General features: G+C 29.1%; 1 protein-coding gene across 2 annotated transcripts in view; it reads left to right on the top strand.

The window, feature by feature from the left end:
• The first annotated feature begins 662 nt into the window (after nt 1–662).
• LOC107438120 (venom protease) overlaps nt 663–21,639 on the top strand; it is a 47,167-nt gene continuing 26,190 nt past the window's right edge. Inside the window, exons 1-2 of one of the 2 annotated variants that reach the window (XM_087155889.1) lie at nt 663–807; nt 20,462–20,589. Coding sequence is in view for 1 of the 2 variants with exons in the window: in XM_087155888.1 (XP_087012014.1) it covers nt 803–807 (5 nt within the window). In the remaining variant the exon portion in view is untranslated. The remainder of the gene's footprint in view (nt 808–20,461; nt 20,590–21,639) is intronic. The other variant, XM_087155888.1, reaches the window with a different exon arrangement.

The following is a 21,639-nucleotide window of genomic DNA, read 5'->3' on the forward strand; positions in this document are numbered from 1 at the left end:
TCAATGATTAGCTGAGTTACTCTAAAGATTGTAGCCTTCCATCTACAGCTTTACATAGTTGTTAAGAATAAGTTTTAAGTTCTTGTTGACACTAATCATTTATAAGAGACTTTGCGAAAATGCATTCTCGTTGCATTTGCTTAAGCCGTTGGAGCAAAAATTGCACCTATTAAAATTCAGCTGTACTTTTGAATTTGATTAATGCAATGTTTACACGAGTTTGGTTTATCCCAATAAAAAGAAAATTTGAAATAAAAAATGCCTTTTTCGAGAAAAACTGTTTCTTTCGCTAATTTTTAAAATTTTTTATAAGTAATATTGTGAACATTTTACTAATTATTGAGGCCCCCAGAAAGAGTGAGCCCTAGGCCCACATAGTGTGGGCCTAGGCGATAATCAGGCTCTGCACATAAAAGAAAAATATAATTTTTAGTTGACTGTATATCCATAACTGACCCTGGTTTACGAAGCACTTAGATTAAACGATCCCTTCGTTCTAAGTGAGTGTCTGTAAAAATAACTTCCTTTTGAGAATGAAAATAAAACTTCTTTTTGATATTTCACAAAAGAAAGAAATTTTACTTTCATGTAGTTAAGGGGCAAGTAAAAGAGGGACGGAATTAGGTTACAGTACTAAACATCGACCTAGATTAATAAAGCGTGTCAAAACCCACACTGTTCTTCTTGCATACGGATCTGTTCTCTTTCTTTAAGTCGTGGTTTTCCCTTTGCAAGATGTTTTTCAATCATTTCCTGAGGATAGTTTGCGATTTTAGTTTCTCTACATAAATTTCACTAGACAATGAGGTGAGTTTGCATTTCTCTATTGTTATAAAAACAAATTTAAAATTTGATGTGATATTAAAAACATTTTATAGATTCAATTGAAATATGTAGAGTCGAAATTGACGCCCGTATGCCTTTCTCTTTATTTCTTCCCATTTATTTTTCATCTAATTTAATAAATATATTTTATATTTTGTGATAAAAAGAGCGAAAATATATTGCTATATTTTAAAGAAAAAATCATGAATTTGATTGAAATACACAGAGTAAAAAATGATATATTTTAACAATTATATTTTATATTTTAATAAATATATTTTGCATTTTAATAACTGCATTTTTATAGTAAATTTTCGAAAATGTATTGTTATATTTAAAAAACAATTTGAATTGAAATATATAAAATATATGAAATATACCATACCCGCTTGTTATATATTTTTTCTTCTCTTCTTTTCGCCATTCAAGTTTTTTTTTTCTTTTGAAATTTACTAAATATATTTTAATAACAATGCTAGCGAAAGTGATATTTATAGACATTTCTTGGATTGAACTGATAAAAACGAAGTGTTGCCAAATGTGTTGAAAATTATTGTATGGACCAAACTTCATTGGTAATTATTAATAATAACCGATAAATGTGATAAATTCTAAAAGATTAATAATTTTAAGTAATTTAGTAGTAATTAATAATGATCGATTAACTACATTGATCGTAACATACATACCATATCGTCGGTGGATGAGTTTTTAAATCTGGACTCAGCTCGAAACGCTTGTTGACGAAAATAGTCACAGCCAGGGCTCATGAAATACTGTCACGCGGTCGCCATTGGCGACCGAAACATTTCGCATGACGACTATATTTTTAGTTTTTTAATTACGATCAGACTTTTTTTTTAATTTTAATATTTATATGAAAAAAAATCGGTCTGAGAATAAAGCTCGAACGATTTTTCTCCCCTGTTTTTGACCCTATCTTCAACAATCATCGGAGAAACAAAATTTCAATTTTATTTTTGCATTCTCGAGTGTTCTTCAAATTTCACTCTCTGTAATAGGACTTAGGAGATAATATTTTTACTGACTGCTAAAAGTTTTTGCTAGATACCAACATTTTCAAATTCTTGGAGCTCTGAGTCACAGATCAAAGTGCATATTTACGAAAGTAGCGAGAAATGCGTGCTTACGCAAAAATGCTCCTTTTCAATTTTCAACCCAAATTTACGTGATTACTTTTCCTTTTAAACATAATCATTTGTGGTCTGGGCAGTTATGTATATTACCGATGTAACTTTTCATTTCATGTTTCCAGATTCGATGAAGCGAGTTTTGTGAGTTAAGTCAATCCAGTTTATTCACAGGAATAAACCAGGTTTTCTCTACTCATTGCATCTCTATTATTATTGTTGTATTTTTAGTATTGGAGGATGTATTGGAGGATTTAGTATTGGAGCTATCAATCGATCTTTCAAAAAAAAGTCGAAAATGAAAATGCGTCTCATGATGAGATTAGGAGAAATAACTCTCGATTGTTTTTAGAGTTTCAAAGAATTTTTTTTTTATAAAAAATGTAAAACTGCAAAATGATGCTGCTCTAAATTTTGATAGTTATTCATTATTATGCCTTTGTTTGGATTGTTTTCGTTGTTCTTAAAACGAATGAGAATCTGAGTTGGATAATGCCGAAAAACTCTTTGGATTCCAATGTAACTTAAAACAAAGAATTTATGAATGTGGTTTGAAGTATTGTTTTTTAAAAAAATTAATATCTAAAGAAAATAGTTTTTAAAAGAGGTTAATTAATTAAAGAGTTATTGTAGTCTCATTGTTTATAAAACATCGATATTGTTTATAAACATCGACATTGTTTATAAACAAGCAACGAATGTTCGACTGTTTGAACGAATGTTTGTGTATTTGTTACCGGTGTGTAACTAGACTCCTAGATTTTCGTAAAATTTTGGGGTTTTGAAAAGTCGACTTATGCACCAAGTATTAACAAAATATAGCAATGGATAATGCGAAACTATCTTTCCGATAGCAGTATATGCCGATTGCAGAATTGTAACGGTATAATTTTTTTCTGAAAAAATCAATAGAGAATCTGAAATACATAATTTCAAATACATCACTATTTTTAAAATTCTGATTGGGTACTTTATGTGTTTCGAAATATTATTATGTGTTTCTATTATATATGCCGATTGCAGAATTGTAACGGTATAATTTTTTTTTGAAAAAATCAATAGAGAATCTGAAATACATAATTTCAAATACATCACTATTTTTAAAATTCTGATTGGGTACTTTATGTGTTTCGAAATATTATTATGTGTTTCGATTAAATATACCGATTGCAGAATTGTAACGGTATAATTTTTTTCTGAAAAAATCAATGGAGAATCTGAAATACATCATTTCAAATACATCCCTATTTATAAAATTCTGATTGGGTACTTTATGTGTTTCGAAATATTATTATGTGTTTCGATTATATATGCCGATTGCAGAATTGTAACGGTATAATTTTTTTTTGAAAAAATCAATAGAGAATCTGAAATACATAATTTCAAATACATCACTATTTTTAAAATTCTGATTGGGTACTTTATGTGTTTCGAAATATTATTATGTGTTTCGATTATATATGCCGATTGCAGAATTGTAACGGTATAATTTTTTTCTGAAAAAATCAATGGAGAATCTGAAATACATCATTTCAAATACATCCCTATTTATAAAATTCTGATTGGGTACTTTATGTGTTTCGAAATATTATTATGTGTTTCGATTATATATGCCGATTGCAGAATTGTAACGGTATAATTTTTTTCTGAAAAAATCAATGGAGAATCTGAAATACATCATTTCAAATACATCCCTATTTATAAAATTCTGATTGGGTACTTTATGTGTTTCGAAATATTATTATGTGTTTCGATTATATATGCCGATTGCAGAATTGTAACGGTATAATTTTTTTCTGAAAAAATCAATGGAGAATCTGAAATACATCATTTCAAATACATCCCTATTTTTAAAATTCTGATTGGGTACTTTATGTGTTTCGAAATATTATTATGTGTTTCGATTATATATGCCGATTGCAGAATTGTAACGGTATAATTTTTTTCTGAAAAAATCAATGGAGAATCTGAAATACATCATTTCAAATACATCCCTATTTATAAAATTCTGATTGGGTACTTTATGTGTTTCGAAATATTATTATGTGTTTCGATTATATATGCCGATTGCAGAATTGTAACGGTATAATTTTTTTCTGAAAAAATCAATAGAGAATCTGAAATACATAATTTCAAATACATCACTATTTTCAAAATTCTGATTGGGTACTTTATGTGTTTCGAAATATTACTTAATAGATAACCGACATCAGTTTATTTTAGAAAATTAAATACGGATGATTAAAAGCATGTTCAGAGTTTTTTTCTCTCCGTATCTTGACCCCTTTGATGGTTGAGTTCCGTCGGGAGGAAACAAATAATCCTCTTAACAAAACAAGGTAAAGATAGTAGCAGGATTTTCTAATTGGGAATTATCAAAATAACCATCTCGTGATGCTTCAATAAAATTAAATTAATTACTTAATATGGAACTATGTCGTGGAATTAATTTTAAATAAATTTAAGTTAATTGAAAAGGTTAATTGAAGAAGTTAAAAAATTATGAAATGTTAAAAGAATTATAACAATAGTTTTTTAGTAGATACATGGTCATTCAACACCTATAAGGATATTATCACTTTTAATAATCGTCTATAAGGATATTAGCGGAAAAAATACTAATTCGATGTTTCACTTAAATAAAAACCCTTATAAATGCATGCAAGAATGCCCGATGTTCGAAAAATTTATCTAAGTATTCAATTACTTCAATTTTATCAAATTTATATTGTAATTCATATTATTACTTTACATAAAATCATAATAATACTGTAATTAAATTCACAATATTAAAAAAAACTTGTTTTTACAAATAATTTCCAGTATAAAGTTTCTGAAATTTTTTTTTGATTATTACGAAAAAAAACTTTCATACAAAGATTATCTGGAACCTGCGCTAAAAGATTTAAGAAATGCTTTGACTTTTACAGTTATGTATAAAGTATTGTTTTTGTCAAAATAAATAAATGGAAAAAAAATGAGAAAATCTATATAAATTCAGAAAGTGTTGTTTTAGAACTATCCTTCGTAAGATGTTCGTGGAATGATACACCTGCAATTCTCAGAAATTAGTCTAATGTGGTCAGCATTTAAAAATATCAAATATTTATGAGTCATGGTGGTCAAATTAAGTTTATTTATGAAAACAATGATCAAATAATGACCTCTGAGAAAAGGAACTCCTAAGCAAAATGTGGCAATTCTTTTTCTCTGTCCTATTTTTCTTTTTACTTTAATTTACTACTTCCATTTTTTAATTTTACTTTTTCATTAAATTCAAAAATAATAATTAATAAAATTAAAAATAGACACTAAATATTTAAGATTGCTAATATACTAAATATTTATTATTAAAATTATTTCTTGCGAGAAATATTTTCTTTCCTGAGTATCAGAAACAAAAAATAAAAAAATCCGTTACCCTTTGAGTTCTTATGCAGAGATGCATTAAAAATGAAATAAGTAATTATACTTTTTATTATCATGCAATTCTTTTATTTTATTAAACACATTTTTAAAGTACAGGCAGAAAATCAAAAAATAAAGAAATCCGTAAAGTTATTTTGAAAGTTATCATGAAAGTTATTAATATATATTAAGTGAACCGGAAAATGATGTCGTTTCGGCGCATTAAATATTCGTTAGTCTTAAAAACCAATTTATTTTTTTCGATCTATTTCGATTCATTTTTCATTTTCGACCAGGCATTGAAATGTTGTTGTTAACGAGGGTGAATACATTATTGATTAAAAATAAAATCTTGATAACAAATATCGAATGCACCGAAATGACATTACTTTCCGGTTCATCTAATATATATACAGTCCTACTTCGATTTAACGAACTTCCATTTTGCGAATTTCTCTATTTTGCGATTTTTTTAGAAGAACCAAGAAGGAACCTATTTCCCAAAATACTTCGTATTTTACAGGAGAAATGACCTTGAATTGATTTTCGCAGCCACTTTTAGAGAAAGTGGTAAAATCCCTTTCCCTTTCTGTTTGCATTTCATACAGGAATCCATGCCAAAAATCAATTTACGAGAAAGCATCACAAAAATTTCAAAAGCTATTCGTAACAGTTTTGCTAAAGCTGGATTCTTAGTCAGCGCGGGGAATTTGGAAAGTGCTGAGGACGAGGGTAATATTCCATTAGAGGAACTTAAGAAGATGTGGGTAATGCTAAGAGAGAACCTCGAAATTAACAAGGATGTACTGATTAATGATTTTATTTTTATTGATTCTGAAGCCGCAACCACAGAAACATTAACAGAATCGGATATTTTGGACAGTGCAAAAAATAAAAACAATGCAGCAATAAATTGTGAGAAGGACGAGGAAGATGAAAACAGAATTGATAAGGAAATCACCAAAACTTCATACGATGAACTGCTATAATCATTTAAAACAATTCGATAGTAGATAACAATTTACAAAATAAAGGTGTATCAATTACTATTTTAATTATGCCAAGTGTTTTTGAATTTGAAAACTGCTTTGTGTTTAAGTATTTCAAATGGTGATTTTCTATTTAACGAACTTTCCATATAAGAAGATATTTTATCGGGATTTTTAACGATTTTGTAAAATAGAGGCCCGACTGATATATATATATATATATATATATATATATATATATATATATATAACATAAAAAGCTTTTATTAATCTTTTTATGTTAGTTTCTTTGCTATAAAACAACTCCTACTTTATCACTAATTAATTATTCAAATCGAAATACTTTCTCACACTTTTAAAAGCTACATCCTGTTTCTAAATCTATTTTTAGCCAAAGTATGCATAAATTTAAATAAAGATCTTTTTTCCCTTTTAAGCCGTGGGAATCACTCGAGCAAGTTCATTAACCAATAGTAATTTCTAAGATTTCCCTTTCTTCTCTAAATAGAGACATTTTCGGATTATTTGCAAGATTTTCCCAACCAGAAAGACTGATCCTGAATGGAGTTAACATCATTTTTCGCTGGTCTTCCATAAGAACATGATCTAAATAAAATACCTCTGATTTCATTAAAATCCTGTGTCTGTTTCCCTGCTCGGTCCGACTGCATCATTTTACAAGCCGAGCAGGATTATAAGAACTGATGAAACGGGCGCAGGATAATATTAAATGCTTCTTCAAAACATAAAAATAAAAAATTAACTAAAAGAACACACTTCTACTATGTTGGAAGATTTGAGCCTATTAACGAACGGATCGACGACTTCACAGAGAAATGTCATAACTTCAAACTAGAAGAGAATGATGAGCAGTTTATTGCCAATGCTGCGAAATTGATTGGATTTGGATGAACCTTGACCCTGGCTGGCGACACTTTCCCGTTCTACCCAGAAACGTTAGTCTGTGACTCATCTTAACGAAGAAAATTGGTTTATTCCCCATTTAACTAACTGCCGTGTTTACTCTTGGAATGGAGCGACTATGGAGAAAACATTAAGAAAAAAAAGAAAAAGATGTTTCGTTTGCTTCACCTTTTCGAGAATTCCATGCCTCTGAGTGACAGCGATTCTACATTTCCAGAAGTTCATCTTGGTGGCACTTAATGTTGGCCAAAGCGAGTTGTGTTCAGTGTGTGAACTTTAGTGGATCGTGCTTATTGGTGAAATCTAGTGAACAAGAATGGATGAGTGCTATGAAAATCTTCTTTGGGGGGATTAATATTTTACACATTTTATATCAATTATACTTATTTGACAAATCGTGCTCTGATATTTTTAATGATATTCTCCAGGTGAAATTTTTAAACGTGAATGCTTTCTAATCTCGTGAATATCTCGAAATTTAAACAAACAAATTTATGGCTATTGATATTTATATTTTGATAATATTTCCATTTATTGATATTATTATTCAATGGTTTACCATATTATTTGTTTAAATTAAATAATATTAAAATTTAGTGTTACCATCATATATTTTTTTTTCACTTTTGATTCAGTATGATTATAATTTTAATTATTTAAGGAATCACTCTTTTTATTGCATTATATATCACAGTGTATATTTTATTAATTGTAGAAGCGAAATTTAAATTTTTATTTTATTATGGTGTTTAAAAAAGCAAAATATGTGCTATTCATATATTTAAATTAATTTTTCTTACTTCTAAATGTTGTATTTAATTATTGAAATTTGATTATTTGAATGCCCTTACGGAGTGGCAAAAACTACAATTTTAACATGGATGAAAACGCTAAAAGCAATACAGAAAATTCTGTAAATGAATTGAATGATAACTTACAAAAATTAAGTATGGATCAAAATGTACCGGATAAACCAGACATACTAATCTTTGAGCCTGACATGGGTGTTCTATTCACATCCTGGCTCAAACATTTCGAAAAACAGACTTTAGATGCTAAATTAAATGACGAATGGAAAGTTAGACATTTTCAAAAATTCATTAAAGGTTCAGGTTTGAAATTGTATATTAATAACTGTCTTAATTGTAATTCATATCAAGAAATAGTTGAAATTTTTAGAGAACATTATTTTTCACCTCCCTTTGGCTTTAATGATTTTCAAAATTTAAAATTTTCTGGCCAAGCTAAAACCTAAATTCATATTTTACCGAAAAGGTAGAGTTAGGTCGAAAAATAAATTTAAGTAATGAACATATAATTGAGGGTCTATCTATAGGTTTGCCTCCCTAAATTAAAGCACTTTTGGTTTTAAAAGAAACTAAAACCCGATTGAATGGCTCACTATTGTTTCGAAAATAATTCATGATGTACCTATGGTCTTACCCCAAACTGAAACTAAACAAAAATTACCAGAATCCAAATTTAATGGGTATAGACCACAATATCAAGGCTGGGCACCAAGGCGACCATTCTTTAACAACTCAGGTAATCCAAATTATAATCCTCGACAAAATCAGAATTTTTCCCGGCCTAGTCAAAGTTTTAACCAACAATCCCAATTTAGACCTAGAATTCAAAATGAAAAGTTTCAAAGAAATAAACAACAAACTAATCATTTCGCCCAGGCTTCCCAGGAGTTGCCTCCTAAGCCATGCAAATACTGTGATAAGCTTGGTATAACCAATGCTTATCATTGGGGCCAAAATTGTATAAACAAACCTAATTCTTTTATGACTGAGAATCAAACTCAATCTAAACAAGAAAATGACCAACCAAAAAATTGACAATTAATTGTATCCGGATACATACAAAATACTTATGACAACTATAAAAGTGACAAATACCCGAATATGACAAATAAAACTATCTTGTTAAATATTGATACAGGTAGTACTTTAAATATCATCCCAACTAAACTTTTTGAAAAACTTAATGTCCAAAAAGAAAGAAAGAACTTTGTAAATGTAAAACAAACAAAAGGTATTTTGCAACTTGACCAAACCTGTACTTTAAATTTAAAAATTGGAAATATAGCTAAGTCAGTGGAATTTTACATTTTAAATACTGATCTACCTTATGCCATATTGGGTTTAAAGGAATGTAATGGGTTTAAATTTGTGATAGATTGTGTTGAACGAGTTGTAATGCAAAATCAGAGAAAACTGATCACTTTTTCGGATTATAAAAGCAACTTGTCTTTACACATTTCTCCTGAAATCCAGGTTAATGATTGCAACAAAAATACCAATAAAGAAAATAAAGCTAAGAATAAAAATAAGGAAAGTAGAAATAAAAGAAAAAATGTTAAATCAAATAATAATAAACAAAAGGAAGAATTTGTTATGGAAAATAAAATTTTGGACGTGAGAATAAACAAAAATAAAAATGTAAACAAAGTGAATTTAAGGAAAAATGGGATTAAAAATAAAGATTTAAATAGCAAAACTGAAAATAATCTTGAATTTTCAAATGTTCTTGAGACTAAATGTGATAATGGTGGCCAACATTGTCAAAATCATGTTGACGGAATTATGCAAATTCAAGATGATGAAAAAAATTTCCAACTTCAGGAAATTTTAGAAGATTTTTCAGATATTTTCGCTAAAGATAAATATGATGTAGGGACAATAAGAATTGAACCTCAAAGGGTAAGATTAACATCTGACTTACCAATATCCTTACGAGCATACAAAACTTCCCCAAAACAACAAGAAGAAATAGATAAACAAATTGAAGAATTATTAAAGCATAATATAATTAAAGAAAGCTCTTCTCCCTATTCTGCTCCAGTAACTCTAGCTTATAAAAAAGATGAAAATAAAAAAAATAGATTGTGTATAGACTTTAGAAAATTAAATCAAATCACTAAATCGGATGCAGAACCATTACCTCTTATAGAAACTCTTATAGATAAATTAGGGAACAGTGTTTATTTTAGTAGGCTAGATATGGTAAGTGGTTATTGGCAAATTCCAATCAACCTTGAAGACACTGAAAAAGTTGCTTTTGTCACCAATAGTGGGTTATACGAATGGTTAAGATTGCCATTTGGGTGGAAGAACGCCCCTGGTATTTTTCAAAGAACAATACGCAGAATACTCACTAAACATAAAGTTTCATTTGCAGCTAATTATTTTGATGATATCATAATTTATTCTAATAGTTTTGAAGAACATTTAAATCATCTAAAGGAAATTTTTGAAATATGTAGATTTGAAAACTTAAAATTAAAAGCTTCTAAATGTTCTTTTTTGCAAACTAAAATTCAATTTTTGGGTTACGAAATATCTAATGGTGTAGTAACTCCTGATTACAACAACATTGAAGCAATTAAAAACTTGAAACCTCCAACTAATGTTAAATCTCTTCAACGATTTTTAGGTTCAATAAATGTGTATAATAAATTTATAAATAATTATGCTAAAATTAGAGCACCTTTAAATAATCTCTTAAAGAAAAATACAACCTGGTGTTGGACTCCCAAATGTCAAGAGGCATTCGAAATTTTAAAAAATGCTTTAGTTTGTAAACCAATTTTGAAAATATTTAATCCTAAATTACCATGTCATATTTTTGTTGACGCAAGTCAAAGTGGTGTTGGAGCAATTTTGAAACAGCCAGATGTTTCAGGTGTCTTACATCCAATAGCATTCCATTCTCGTTCTCTTAGAGACTATGAGAAAAATTATGCTATCACAGAACTGGAATGTCTTGCTATTGTTGATGCATTAAACAAATTTTATCATTATTTATTTGGAAATAAATTTACCATACATACAGATCATGCGGCTTTAGTTTGGTTAAAAAATGTTAAAAATCTGAAAGGTAGATTGTTCCGCTGGTCTTTGCCATTAAGTATGTATGATTATGATATAAAATACACAAAAGGCACCTTGAACTTTAAAGTTGGCATGTTATCCCGAGACATTCCTGACAATATTGAACACAATAGTAATGTTGATTTAAATAATGTAAGCCATTTTTCACATCTTTTGCAATTAGACGAAATTCGCGAAGCCCAACAAAATGATAATTTAACTGGAAATTTTATTAAAATAGATAATGTTTTGTGTTTACGTAAAAATGGTTTTACCAAAATTGTTGTTCCATTTTCTTTAAGGCATAAATTACTTGAAATTACTCATAAAAAATTTGGCCATCCCGGAATTCAAAAAACTATTAATTTACTTACTCCTGTTTACTATTGGGAAAATATTACTTTGGACATTACAAATTTTAACAAACATTGTCATACTTGTCAAATTACTAAAAAACTTAGACAGAAAAGATTTGGGTTACTTCAGGAAATGCCCCCAGTTGACAAACCTTTTGAAATAATTGCAATCGATAGTGTAGGTGGTTTTAATTATTACAATTCTACCAAAAAATATCTAACTTTAGTAATTGATCATCACACTCGATATATGTGGTCTTTTGCATCAAAATCAATAACTACGGAAACTTATGTAAATTTTTTGCATCAAATTTCTCAAATTCAAACCCCAAAAAATATTTTGGTGATAGAAATGCCGCGTTTACTTCTTCCCATTTTAAAAAATTTCTTAAACATAGCAAAATCAAACAATTGTTAACTACAGCCCATAGACCTGAAACTAATGGAAAAGTTGAGCGTTTAGGACAAACCATTGTAACACGTTTAAAATGTAAAATTAATGATTCTTCTAAAAAAATTCCTTGGCCTAAATTATTAAAAGAAGTAACTGAAGAATATAATTTAACTCCACATTCGGTAACTAAATTTCCCCCAGCTTATTTAATGTTTGGCACTCTCCCATTTAATCATCCTTTATCTGAAGAAATTTTTCCACCAATAGAAGAAGCAAGAAAAATTGCAGTTGAAAGAATTAAACATTATCATGAAAAAAATAAAATTTATTATGATGCAAGATTCACTCATATTGAATTTTCCCCTAGTGATACTGTAATGTATGAAGATTTTAAATACCCCAATACTAGGAAACTTACCCCAACTTTTTCCGGTCCATATATAATTCTTGAAAAAATTTCTGATGTTAATTATAAAATAAATAAAAAGAATATTCATAATAAAGAAAATTCAGAAATAGTTCATATATCAAAATTGCGAAGGTACCACCCACCTGACAAACTGAAATTATGTCACGAATAAAAAACCAGTAATAGATTAAATAATATATATTTTTTATATTATTAAATTTAATGATTTTTCATTGTTAAAATAAATTAAAAACACCGAATATGACAACATTACACATGGTTCAATGAACATGTGGTCCCCTTTTTTCTGGAAGATCCGACCTTTCAAATTTTCTTCAAGTTCAACGTATACCCAATCTAGTAGGATATGGGGCGATGGTAGTTTTTGTCTGTGGTGAAAACCAAAAAAATCAATACTTAAGCATCTGTTGAAACAAGGATCTTCCAGTACATCATTGTTGAGACTAGGGACTGTTTTCCTCCTTTTGGGGAATACAGCCCCTAATCCAGCAAAACAATTTCCCCTAATAACACTGAAGTCTTAAAATTCAGATTAAAGACCATTGTGTCAAAATTTTTTTAAATTTTATATTGAAATTTTTTTTGATAAAAAGTGTCAATTTGTATTTTTATATCTCATATCACTTGCATTTTCCTATTTTTTTTTTATCTTTCATGTTGTTGAATATGAATATTTACATCTTTTAGAAAATTTTTATAGATTTTCTTGTCTTAAGTGAAAAGTTTATTTGAATTGCGTTAGTATGAGGAATAACTTTATTTACTGTGATTATCAAGAAGGACTGAAAAAACTTAATCACAAAAAATTCTTGAAAATGGAGATCTAACACTTCATTTTGATAGTAGAGCTAGTTCAATTTTTTTTTCTTCCTCTAACACTTTATGAAAAACATTTTTTATATTGTGCGCAAATGTGTTTTTTTTTATAATTCATGTTACTTTATATCTTGTTGATATTACAAATATTATTATTATTATTATTTTTTTATTTTAATTGTGTCATCATAGGGAAAGTTTTGCAAAGGGATAATTTAAAAATTTTTTAGATATTAGTCAAAATTTTTCGGCGAGGGGGGATGTAACATAAAAAGCTTTTATTAATCTTTTTATGTTAGTTTCTTTGCTATAAAACAACTCCTACTTTATTACTAATTAATTATTCAAATCGAAATACTTTCTCACACTTTTAAAAGCTACATCCTGTTTCTAAATCTATTCTCAGCCAAAGTATGCATAAATTTAAATAATGATCTTTTTTCCCTTTTAAGCCGTGGGAATCACTCGAGCAAGTTCATTAACCAATAGTAATTTCTAAGATTTCCCTTTCTTCTCTAAATAGAGACATTTTCGGATTATTTGCAAGATTTTCCCTACCAGAAAGACTGATCCTGAATGGAGTTAACATCACTTTTCGCTGGTCTTCCATAAGAACATGATCTAAATAAAATACCTCTGATTTCATTAAAATCCTGTGCCTGTTTCCCTGCTCTGTCCGACTGCATCATTTTACATTTTATATATATATATATATATATATATATATATATATATATATATATATATATATATATATATATATATATATATATATATTGTAGAGAGAGAGTAAAAACACTGAAATTTCAAATTTTAATGATTTTTAATGATTGATAACTTCCATTGAAAAGATTTTTCTATTGTAAAATAAATGAATAAATAAAATAAGGCAATTATTTTAAATTCTTTTTCAAGTCTGATTTTTATTCTTATTTTACTTTTTAAAAAAACATATCTGAAAACATGCAAGGTATTTTAAATTGAAACGCTTATTTTTTGTAGAAAAATGTTTCAGTCATAAATTATTAAGACAATTAAGAGTTAGAGTGGCTTTATGTATACAAAAAATTAAGTACTGCAAGTACTTTATACAAAGTATTTTTTAAATCATGAGTTTTTTGTATATATTTAATTTTTCATTCCTGTTTTATTTTCAATAAATACATGTTTAAAAGTCCGAAAATAATTCATAAAGGAAATTTTATTTCGACTTCGAACTTCTGAAATTTGCATGTATTATCAAAATACATTAAATAAATAATCCCAAGAAACTGAATCGGTAAGATATTATTACCTAATTGCAAGAAAAATTTCCTGCTATGAATATTCCGATAGAAAAATAATTAAGAAAATGTCTCTATTATTGCGTTAATGCTAAACATTCTTAAATTCTAAAGATTTTTTTGATCCCAATTCAAATATATTAACTTTTTTTAAAATATAACTTTTAGAAAAACCTTTTTTTTTTAACTATTATTTAAGTTAATTCGTTTTTATATAAATATTTTTTAAAACTCGTGCAAAATTACTTAAGGTAAAATTGCGCAAATTATCACATAGGGCAGTATGAATCACCTTCTCGCTTCGCTCACAAGCCCTCACTATTACTTTTCAATCATTTCGGTTTCATTAAAAGTATTATGCATATTCTATTTTCAATAATATATGCCATATTTCATTAATAAATAATTTATTAAAATCAAGTTTTATGGATTAATTGATGTTAAAGTATTTACACTTATTTTATAATTAGTTCTGTAATTATGGCAATAAAAAGGGTGTTTCTACGTAAAAATTAATGCTAAAGGTATTTTTAATTTTTTTTTTATGTTATTATAAATGATACCGGATATTTTCCTCTATATGTTTCCCCCTTTTCTTGAGGGAAATGAGGGTGATTCGAAAGGAAGAGATGAATTTCTTTGAGACAAGAGACGTAAATGTTTCGATATATTAATTCACGTTGAATTAAATGAGACCAATACTTGAGACGATCAGACTAATAGTTTAGAAGTCATATGAGTTTTATGAACAAAAAGTAGAAATTTGTGTTTGTACCTATTTATGTATCTGGTGTTGTTGTCTGAAGAAAGGAGACATTGTTCCCTTCGTATTTTATTTTATTTTTTTGCACTGAAACGAAGTCAATCTACACGCGTTGAATCGAAGTTAATCTATCCGCTAGTCAATTTTAAAATATGAAAGGTATGTTGAAAAAAGTTAGTAATTTAAATCTCATGTTTAAAAGGAATGGCTTATATTATTTTGTTAAAAGTGTTTGTTCAATTTATCTAACTCTGAGAACTACGTTTTTCTGGGGTCAATAACCAGAACTTGTTTAATCTGTTAATTTGTAGAGAGTTTTCAGCATAAGAATAACAGCCCATGACATTAAAATATCGACTACAAAATTTTAATAATTTTAACTAAAGGAATTAAGAAATGTATAGCGTTTTTTTTCTTTTATGTTGTACTACTTCAGTTACGTCGTCGTTTTGATCTAAGAAATATTTTTCAGGAATCGCAACGCAATAGATAAAAAAAATATTTAGCATAAGCGATTAAAAACAAATATTTGAAAATTGTCTTTTTCATTTCCTATTTGCAAAAACGGGAGCGAAAAACAGAACTCAAACCTTTTCATATTTCTGCAGAGTATTTGAGAAAACTTTATACGCAATAATTACCACAACGAGTTCAAACAATTAAACAAAATTAGATTTCAGTTGAAGACAGGGCTGAAAGCCGATATATACCATGACGGAAAAGAGCGAAAACTGGTACGAAAGTCATTTTTCATTCTAGCATTTTTTTAAGAAACATTAAATTTCTGCAACTATCGAGATTTTTATACAATTATAGCATGCTAGATATAAAACTGCTTTTATCCTGAGAAAAGGTAGATAATGTTGAATAGTTTGAAGAAGAGAATAGATTTACTCCTCCCCAAAACGAGTTAAAACTGAAATGGTTTTACTACCCGGTTGTCCTCTTTTCCGTCTCGCTTTCACCCATGGTTGAAGAACATTGACCTTGACATTTCAACATTTCTATAAACAGGGTGACAAAACTTTACAAAGATCGCATTTTAAGTGTTTTTAGAGAAAGCCAATTTAGAAACGTTGGTTTCACGCTAGTTAATGGCCAATGTTTTTTCTTTTTTTCTTTAATTTTTCTCATTGCAATACTTCTGAATACTATATATAATTGTTATATATAAGTAATATGAAAACATGGTACTAGAATTTTGTTTAAATAATCATTATAAATATACATCTTTAACTAAGGCTCCATCTTAGTCTTGTTTAATTTTCCAGCTAAATTTCTTTTATATATTTATTTTATATGGATTTTAAAAACGTCACAGAACAGCTGATCCAATTTTTTGATTTACGACTACTAATGCTCAACTCCGTGGCCTTGGAATTTTGAACCCAATCCAGAAGACAAGAAACTCCTGGATTAAGTATTGAGAGAAACTGCCTTCACGAAGGACTATTTGATTGAACTAGTCCTCGTTTGCGCTACATCGTGAAGAAATCACGAAAACCTCCCGCAGTTAGCCTCCCGGCAAGGGGACTTACCCATGATCCATCCACCACTGAGGATATTTTACGTCAGTACTCTGGTTGGTGCAAGCCGGATGCGGAATTCGCATCGACCAGCCATCGCTGGGATTCGAACCCAGTTCACCTCATTGGAAGGCAAACGCTCTATCCCCTGTGCCATCACGGCTCCCTTTACTTTCATTTCATTTTATTTTATAACCATCATTGATCAGCAGTCTCAATTTTGGCCTCACAAATATTAATGTTCAACTCCGTAGCCTTGTAATTTTGAACCAATCTAGAAGACGAGGAAACTCCTGGATCAGTACCCCAGAGGTATGATTTGTTAAGGGATTATGGAGGACTTTGTCACTCAACAGATTTAACGTGCATCAGTTATCATTTACTGCACGGGGAGTCTTCCTCCGGTAGGGATCGAACCCGCAGCCTCTTTGATATGGGCCCGGTGCCTTACCAACTAGGCTATCCTGGGCCCACTTTATAATCATTTCATTTTATAACCGTCGTTGAACAGCCGACCTGATTTTTGGGTTTACGACTACTAATGTTCAACTATGTAGCCATGTGATTTTGAGCCCAATTCAGAAGACAAGGAAACTCCTGGATAAGTACTCCCAGAGGTATGATTTTTTTTATGGGAACATGGAGGACTTTGTGACCCGACATATTTAACGAGCATGCATTAGAACTAATGCACCGGCTAATCCTATGAATTACTTGCGCATGTTGTTTTAGAGAGCTTTTTGATCCTTCGTTAGCTAATTTCGTCACCGTTGTTATCATTCATTGCTATGAGGTAGTTACGCCGCTCACTGCCTCAATTTTTTAATAGTAAAATTCATGCTTCTTGGGCTGATGGGTGGTTAGGTATAGTTTGTTTATGTAAAGAACTCCCCTAGCCATTCTTCTGGAGTGATGGTGGTGGTTACAATGGTTACGAGGTTTAAGTATTTCAAGTAGGGGTTTTGGACCATTATTTAAGCCAGGTTTTGACTCGAGTCGGCAAGAGAAAGGGAATCAAGGGAAAAAGAAGCTACCCACTTTGTATTCTTGTTTCCATAGTAACAGACGGCCTCAGACTTCATGTCGAGGGGAGTTACTTTCATCGACAAACTATAGAGGGGTTCATGTTTTTTAAGTGTTTTAATTGTAGTTTTATGTGTTTTAGTTTATGGATTTTCTATTATCTTGATAAAAGAAAGTGTATAAACTACATCTTATGTTTTTTGTTATTATTTTTTTCCTTTTAAAGGGTTTGTCCTTAGAAAAATTAATAACCTTATGTGCTGTTAAAATTATATTCCTAATTTATTACCTTTTTAAAGCTTTCTATTGGGACAAAATAATTTATACAGCTCAAATTTCGGGAAAATTTAATAAAGTTAAGCAGAAAATTAAAGCTTATACTTATACTGTAATTATTTTTAGAGATCAGTGAACCTGCATTATATGGTCTAGATCCAACAAGTTACATTCTAACAAGTTACATTCTAACATTATCTTGTTAGTTGCCAGAATATAGATTAAATATATAATTAGGTTACGTATCTGCCCTAAAACTAAAATAGGAAATGGGCTAATGTCCCTTGCCAGTTACATTTCTTTTTTGCTAGCATTGGTATTATACTTTTGTTGTGTTGTTCAAATAAAATAACTTTTTTATTGTACTGGCACTTTTATATTTTACTGGCATAACGTAACTAAATTATGAAACATCTTATCACACCGTCCCCATCCCTTAATTTTTTGTGTCTTTTTGTTGATTTTGAAAACTGTGTCAACCCAGCTAAAAATAAACCGCAGAAAATTTATATTTAAAAAATGCAGTTTATAGACTAAGGTGATCCTAGTAGTTACAACTGCATCACAGCTGCAAGGATTTTAGATTTTTCATTAGGTGGGCCTAGTAGGAGCTGGTAAAATTCTTGCTTGTTTAATCATCTTAGGTGAAAACAGTTAAACGATTTTTCTCACAGTTAAAAATTCGAATACCGTCTTTTTAAGGCTATTTGAATGTTTTGTTTGAATATGGCAAAATAACAATTTAATGAATTGTTATTTATTAAAAAGTGTTTACAATTAAACATGTTATTTTTTTCGAGAAATTTCTGACAACGTAGATTTGCTTCTTTCTCGTTGTTCGAATTAGTTTGAATTCGTTATTTTTTTGGAGATTTTAGAACGAATTTTAATGACAAGCAGTTCTATAAATCTTAAGCCTATTTATGTTAAATTTGTTTTTTTTTTGTTTAAAATACTATGCTTTAATATGTATGTTAACTATATTTTTTATCAAACGAAGTTGTTTGTTTAATTTGAAAAAGGCTTATTTTTAAGCAATAAAAAAGATATATGTTTTGACTTATCTAAATTTATCTAAGACAAGTTTCAAAAACGGTCTGAAATAAATTTGAGAATTTAAGGTTTATCATTAAAGCTAAAAATTCTGGGATTAAGCATCCATTTTTAAATTCAATTATGATTTAAAATTTCAACTATTGATTAAACAATGATTTTATGATTCAATTTTGAAATAACTGTGTTTGAAACACAAATTAAACATTTATTTTTATTAGACAAAATAGTAGGTCTGGTTTTGGATCTGAAGTAGCTCTAATTTTGTATGAATTCAAATTAAGGAAACTTATAAATTTTAACAACTTACATTTTATTATAATATTATTTTCCCCATAACTTTGTGTAAAAGCAACTTTTTTAAGTCAAAAATAAATAAATAATTGATAAATTAATGAAAATAAAATTACTAAAATATAGAAATATTTAATTAATTAATTTTATACAAGTTTTAAAATAATTAAATTGTAAAAAAGTTGAAGATTTATTAACGAAGAAAGCGAGATTAAAGAATCTGATTGGCGGAAGACACTCACTTTTACAAGAATACAAAATAACTATAGTTTTTCCACAGATACATCTGAAAATATACTTCTGAAACAATAACTGTATAATTACTTCAAATTTACTGCCGTATAACCCACGGATTTAAAGTATCGTTATTTTTTATAATCATGATTTTTAAGGGATTTCACATAAGCTACAATAATTTTGCAGACAATAGCTAAAACTTTTACTGAAATAAATTACTTCAATTTGATGCAAGACAACTGACCTGTTTTTATGGTTAAGATTTCACTACAGAAAATCTACAGTTGACTGAAGAATAGTTTTTAAAATTTCTACAGAAAAATTTCAAATTTACTGCCGTATAACCACGGATTTAAAGTATAGTTATTTTTTTATATGTATGATTTTAAAGGGATTTCACATTAACTACAGTAATTTTGCAGACAATAGCTAAACATTTTTTTGAATAAAATTACTTCACAGTTTGCTGCAAAACAACTGACTTGTTTTTACTGTTAAGATTTCACTACAGAAAATCTACAGTTGACTGAAGAATAACTTTTACAATTTCTGTAGAAAAACTGCAGATTATTTTTAGCATTTATCAGCTTTGTGATATGACTTATTGATCAGACTTCTTAGATTTATAAGTGAATTTAAGAAATTTCTGTCTTATAATATATTTTTCTTACCAATGATACTTTTATATCAAATTTAAACTAAAGTTAAAAACTAAAGACATGATTTTCCTGACTTAAAATTCGCATCCATAAAATCAAAAGTAAATTCAAGTCGAAACAGAAATAATGCTTCGTGTTAACAATTATTTCAGTTTCTGATTGGTTATTCGTTGCAGGCATATATTGCTATGTGAAGGGGTTGTGCAGAGCGAAGCTGAAATCTTGACGGAACGTCTGTTTTCTGCTCCACTCTGCAGACTGAAGAAGACAGACAGACTGCAGACATATGTGGCAAAAATTTAAGGTATAGAAGTGGATTGAAATTCGTTTCTTAGGCGCAAAATTTAAGCTTGTAATTTATTCATAGAAATATTAATTTTGGGTTTTTTAAATGAAAAAGTAAATTTTTTGTCAATGAATGCCAACTATACGACGATAAAAAAACACTAAATTTTTATTAACCTTTCGGGATTATATTAGTAAATTTGACTGAAAAAATAAATTTAAATTCTAATAATTTCAAAACTTCATCGAAATTTTAAATAAGGGCAGAAATCTTATATATATATATATATATATATATATATATATATATATATATATATATATATATATATATATATATATATATATATATATATATATATATATATATATATATATATATATATATATATATATATAAACTCCTGTCTGTGAAAATTGCAACACCATGAAGGAATCGTCATAATTGAATGAAATTTACTATACAGTTGAGTGGTAGTGGTGCAAATAAATGATTAAACTTTAAAAGCATAAAAGCAAACAAACAATAACAAGAGATCAAAATCAGTATTTTGTGTAGCCACCACGCACCGCAATAAGCGCTGCTACACGACGTGGCATGGAGTTATGCAAATTTTGAATGTCTGTCTGAGGAAGAGCATTCCATGTAGTTTGTATGCGTACCCAAAGTTCGGCCGTAGAAGCAACAGGACGAGGATCGCGAGCGAGGCACCGACCAACGAAATGACACGCATGTTCAATCGGTGACATATCTGGGGAATGCGCAGGCCAAGGAAGAAGCTGTACCTGTCGCAATGCAAGGAAGGATTAAACAGTCCTAGCAATATGAGGGCGGGCATTCTCTTGTTGAAATAGAGCGCTTGGCAAGGCCTGAAGGAAGGGAACAGCTTGGGGCTGTAAAACTTCACTGATGCACGGGTTGTTGTTCAGATTACCCACAATTCGTAGCAATTGAGATCGTCCATGATATGCTATGGCACCCCAGACCATAACCCCGGGTGTTCGTCCGCTGTGGCTTTCGATAATGCACTCCGGAAGGTGGCGTTCACCGGTATAGCGTCTGACACGA

This window comes from Parasteatoda tepidariorum, chromosome 12, assembly GCF_982258835.1.
Source record: "Parasteatoda tepidariorum strain Cologne lab strain chromosome 12, Ptep-v5.0, whole genome shotgun sequence".
Taxonomy (NCBI): Eukaryota; Metazoa; Arthropoda; class Arachnida; order Araneae; family Theridiidae; genus Parasteatoda; species Parasteatoda tepidariorum.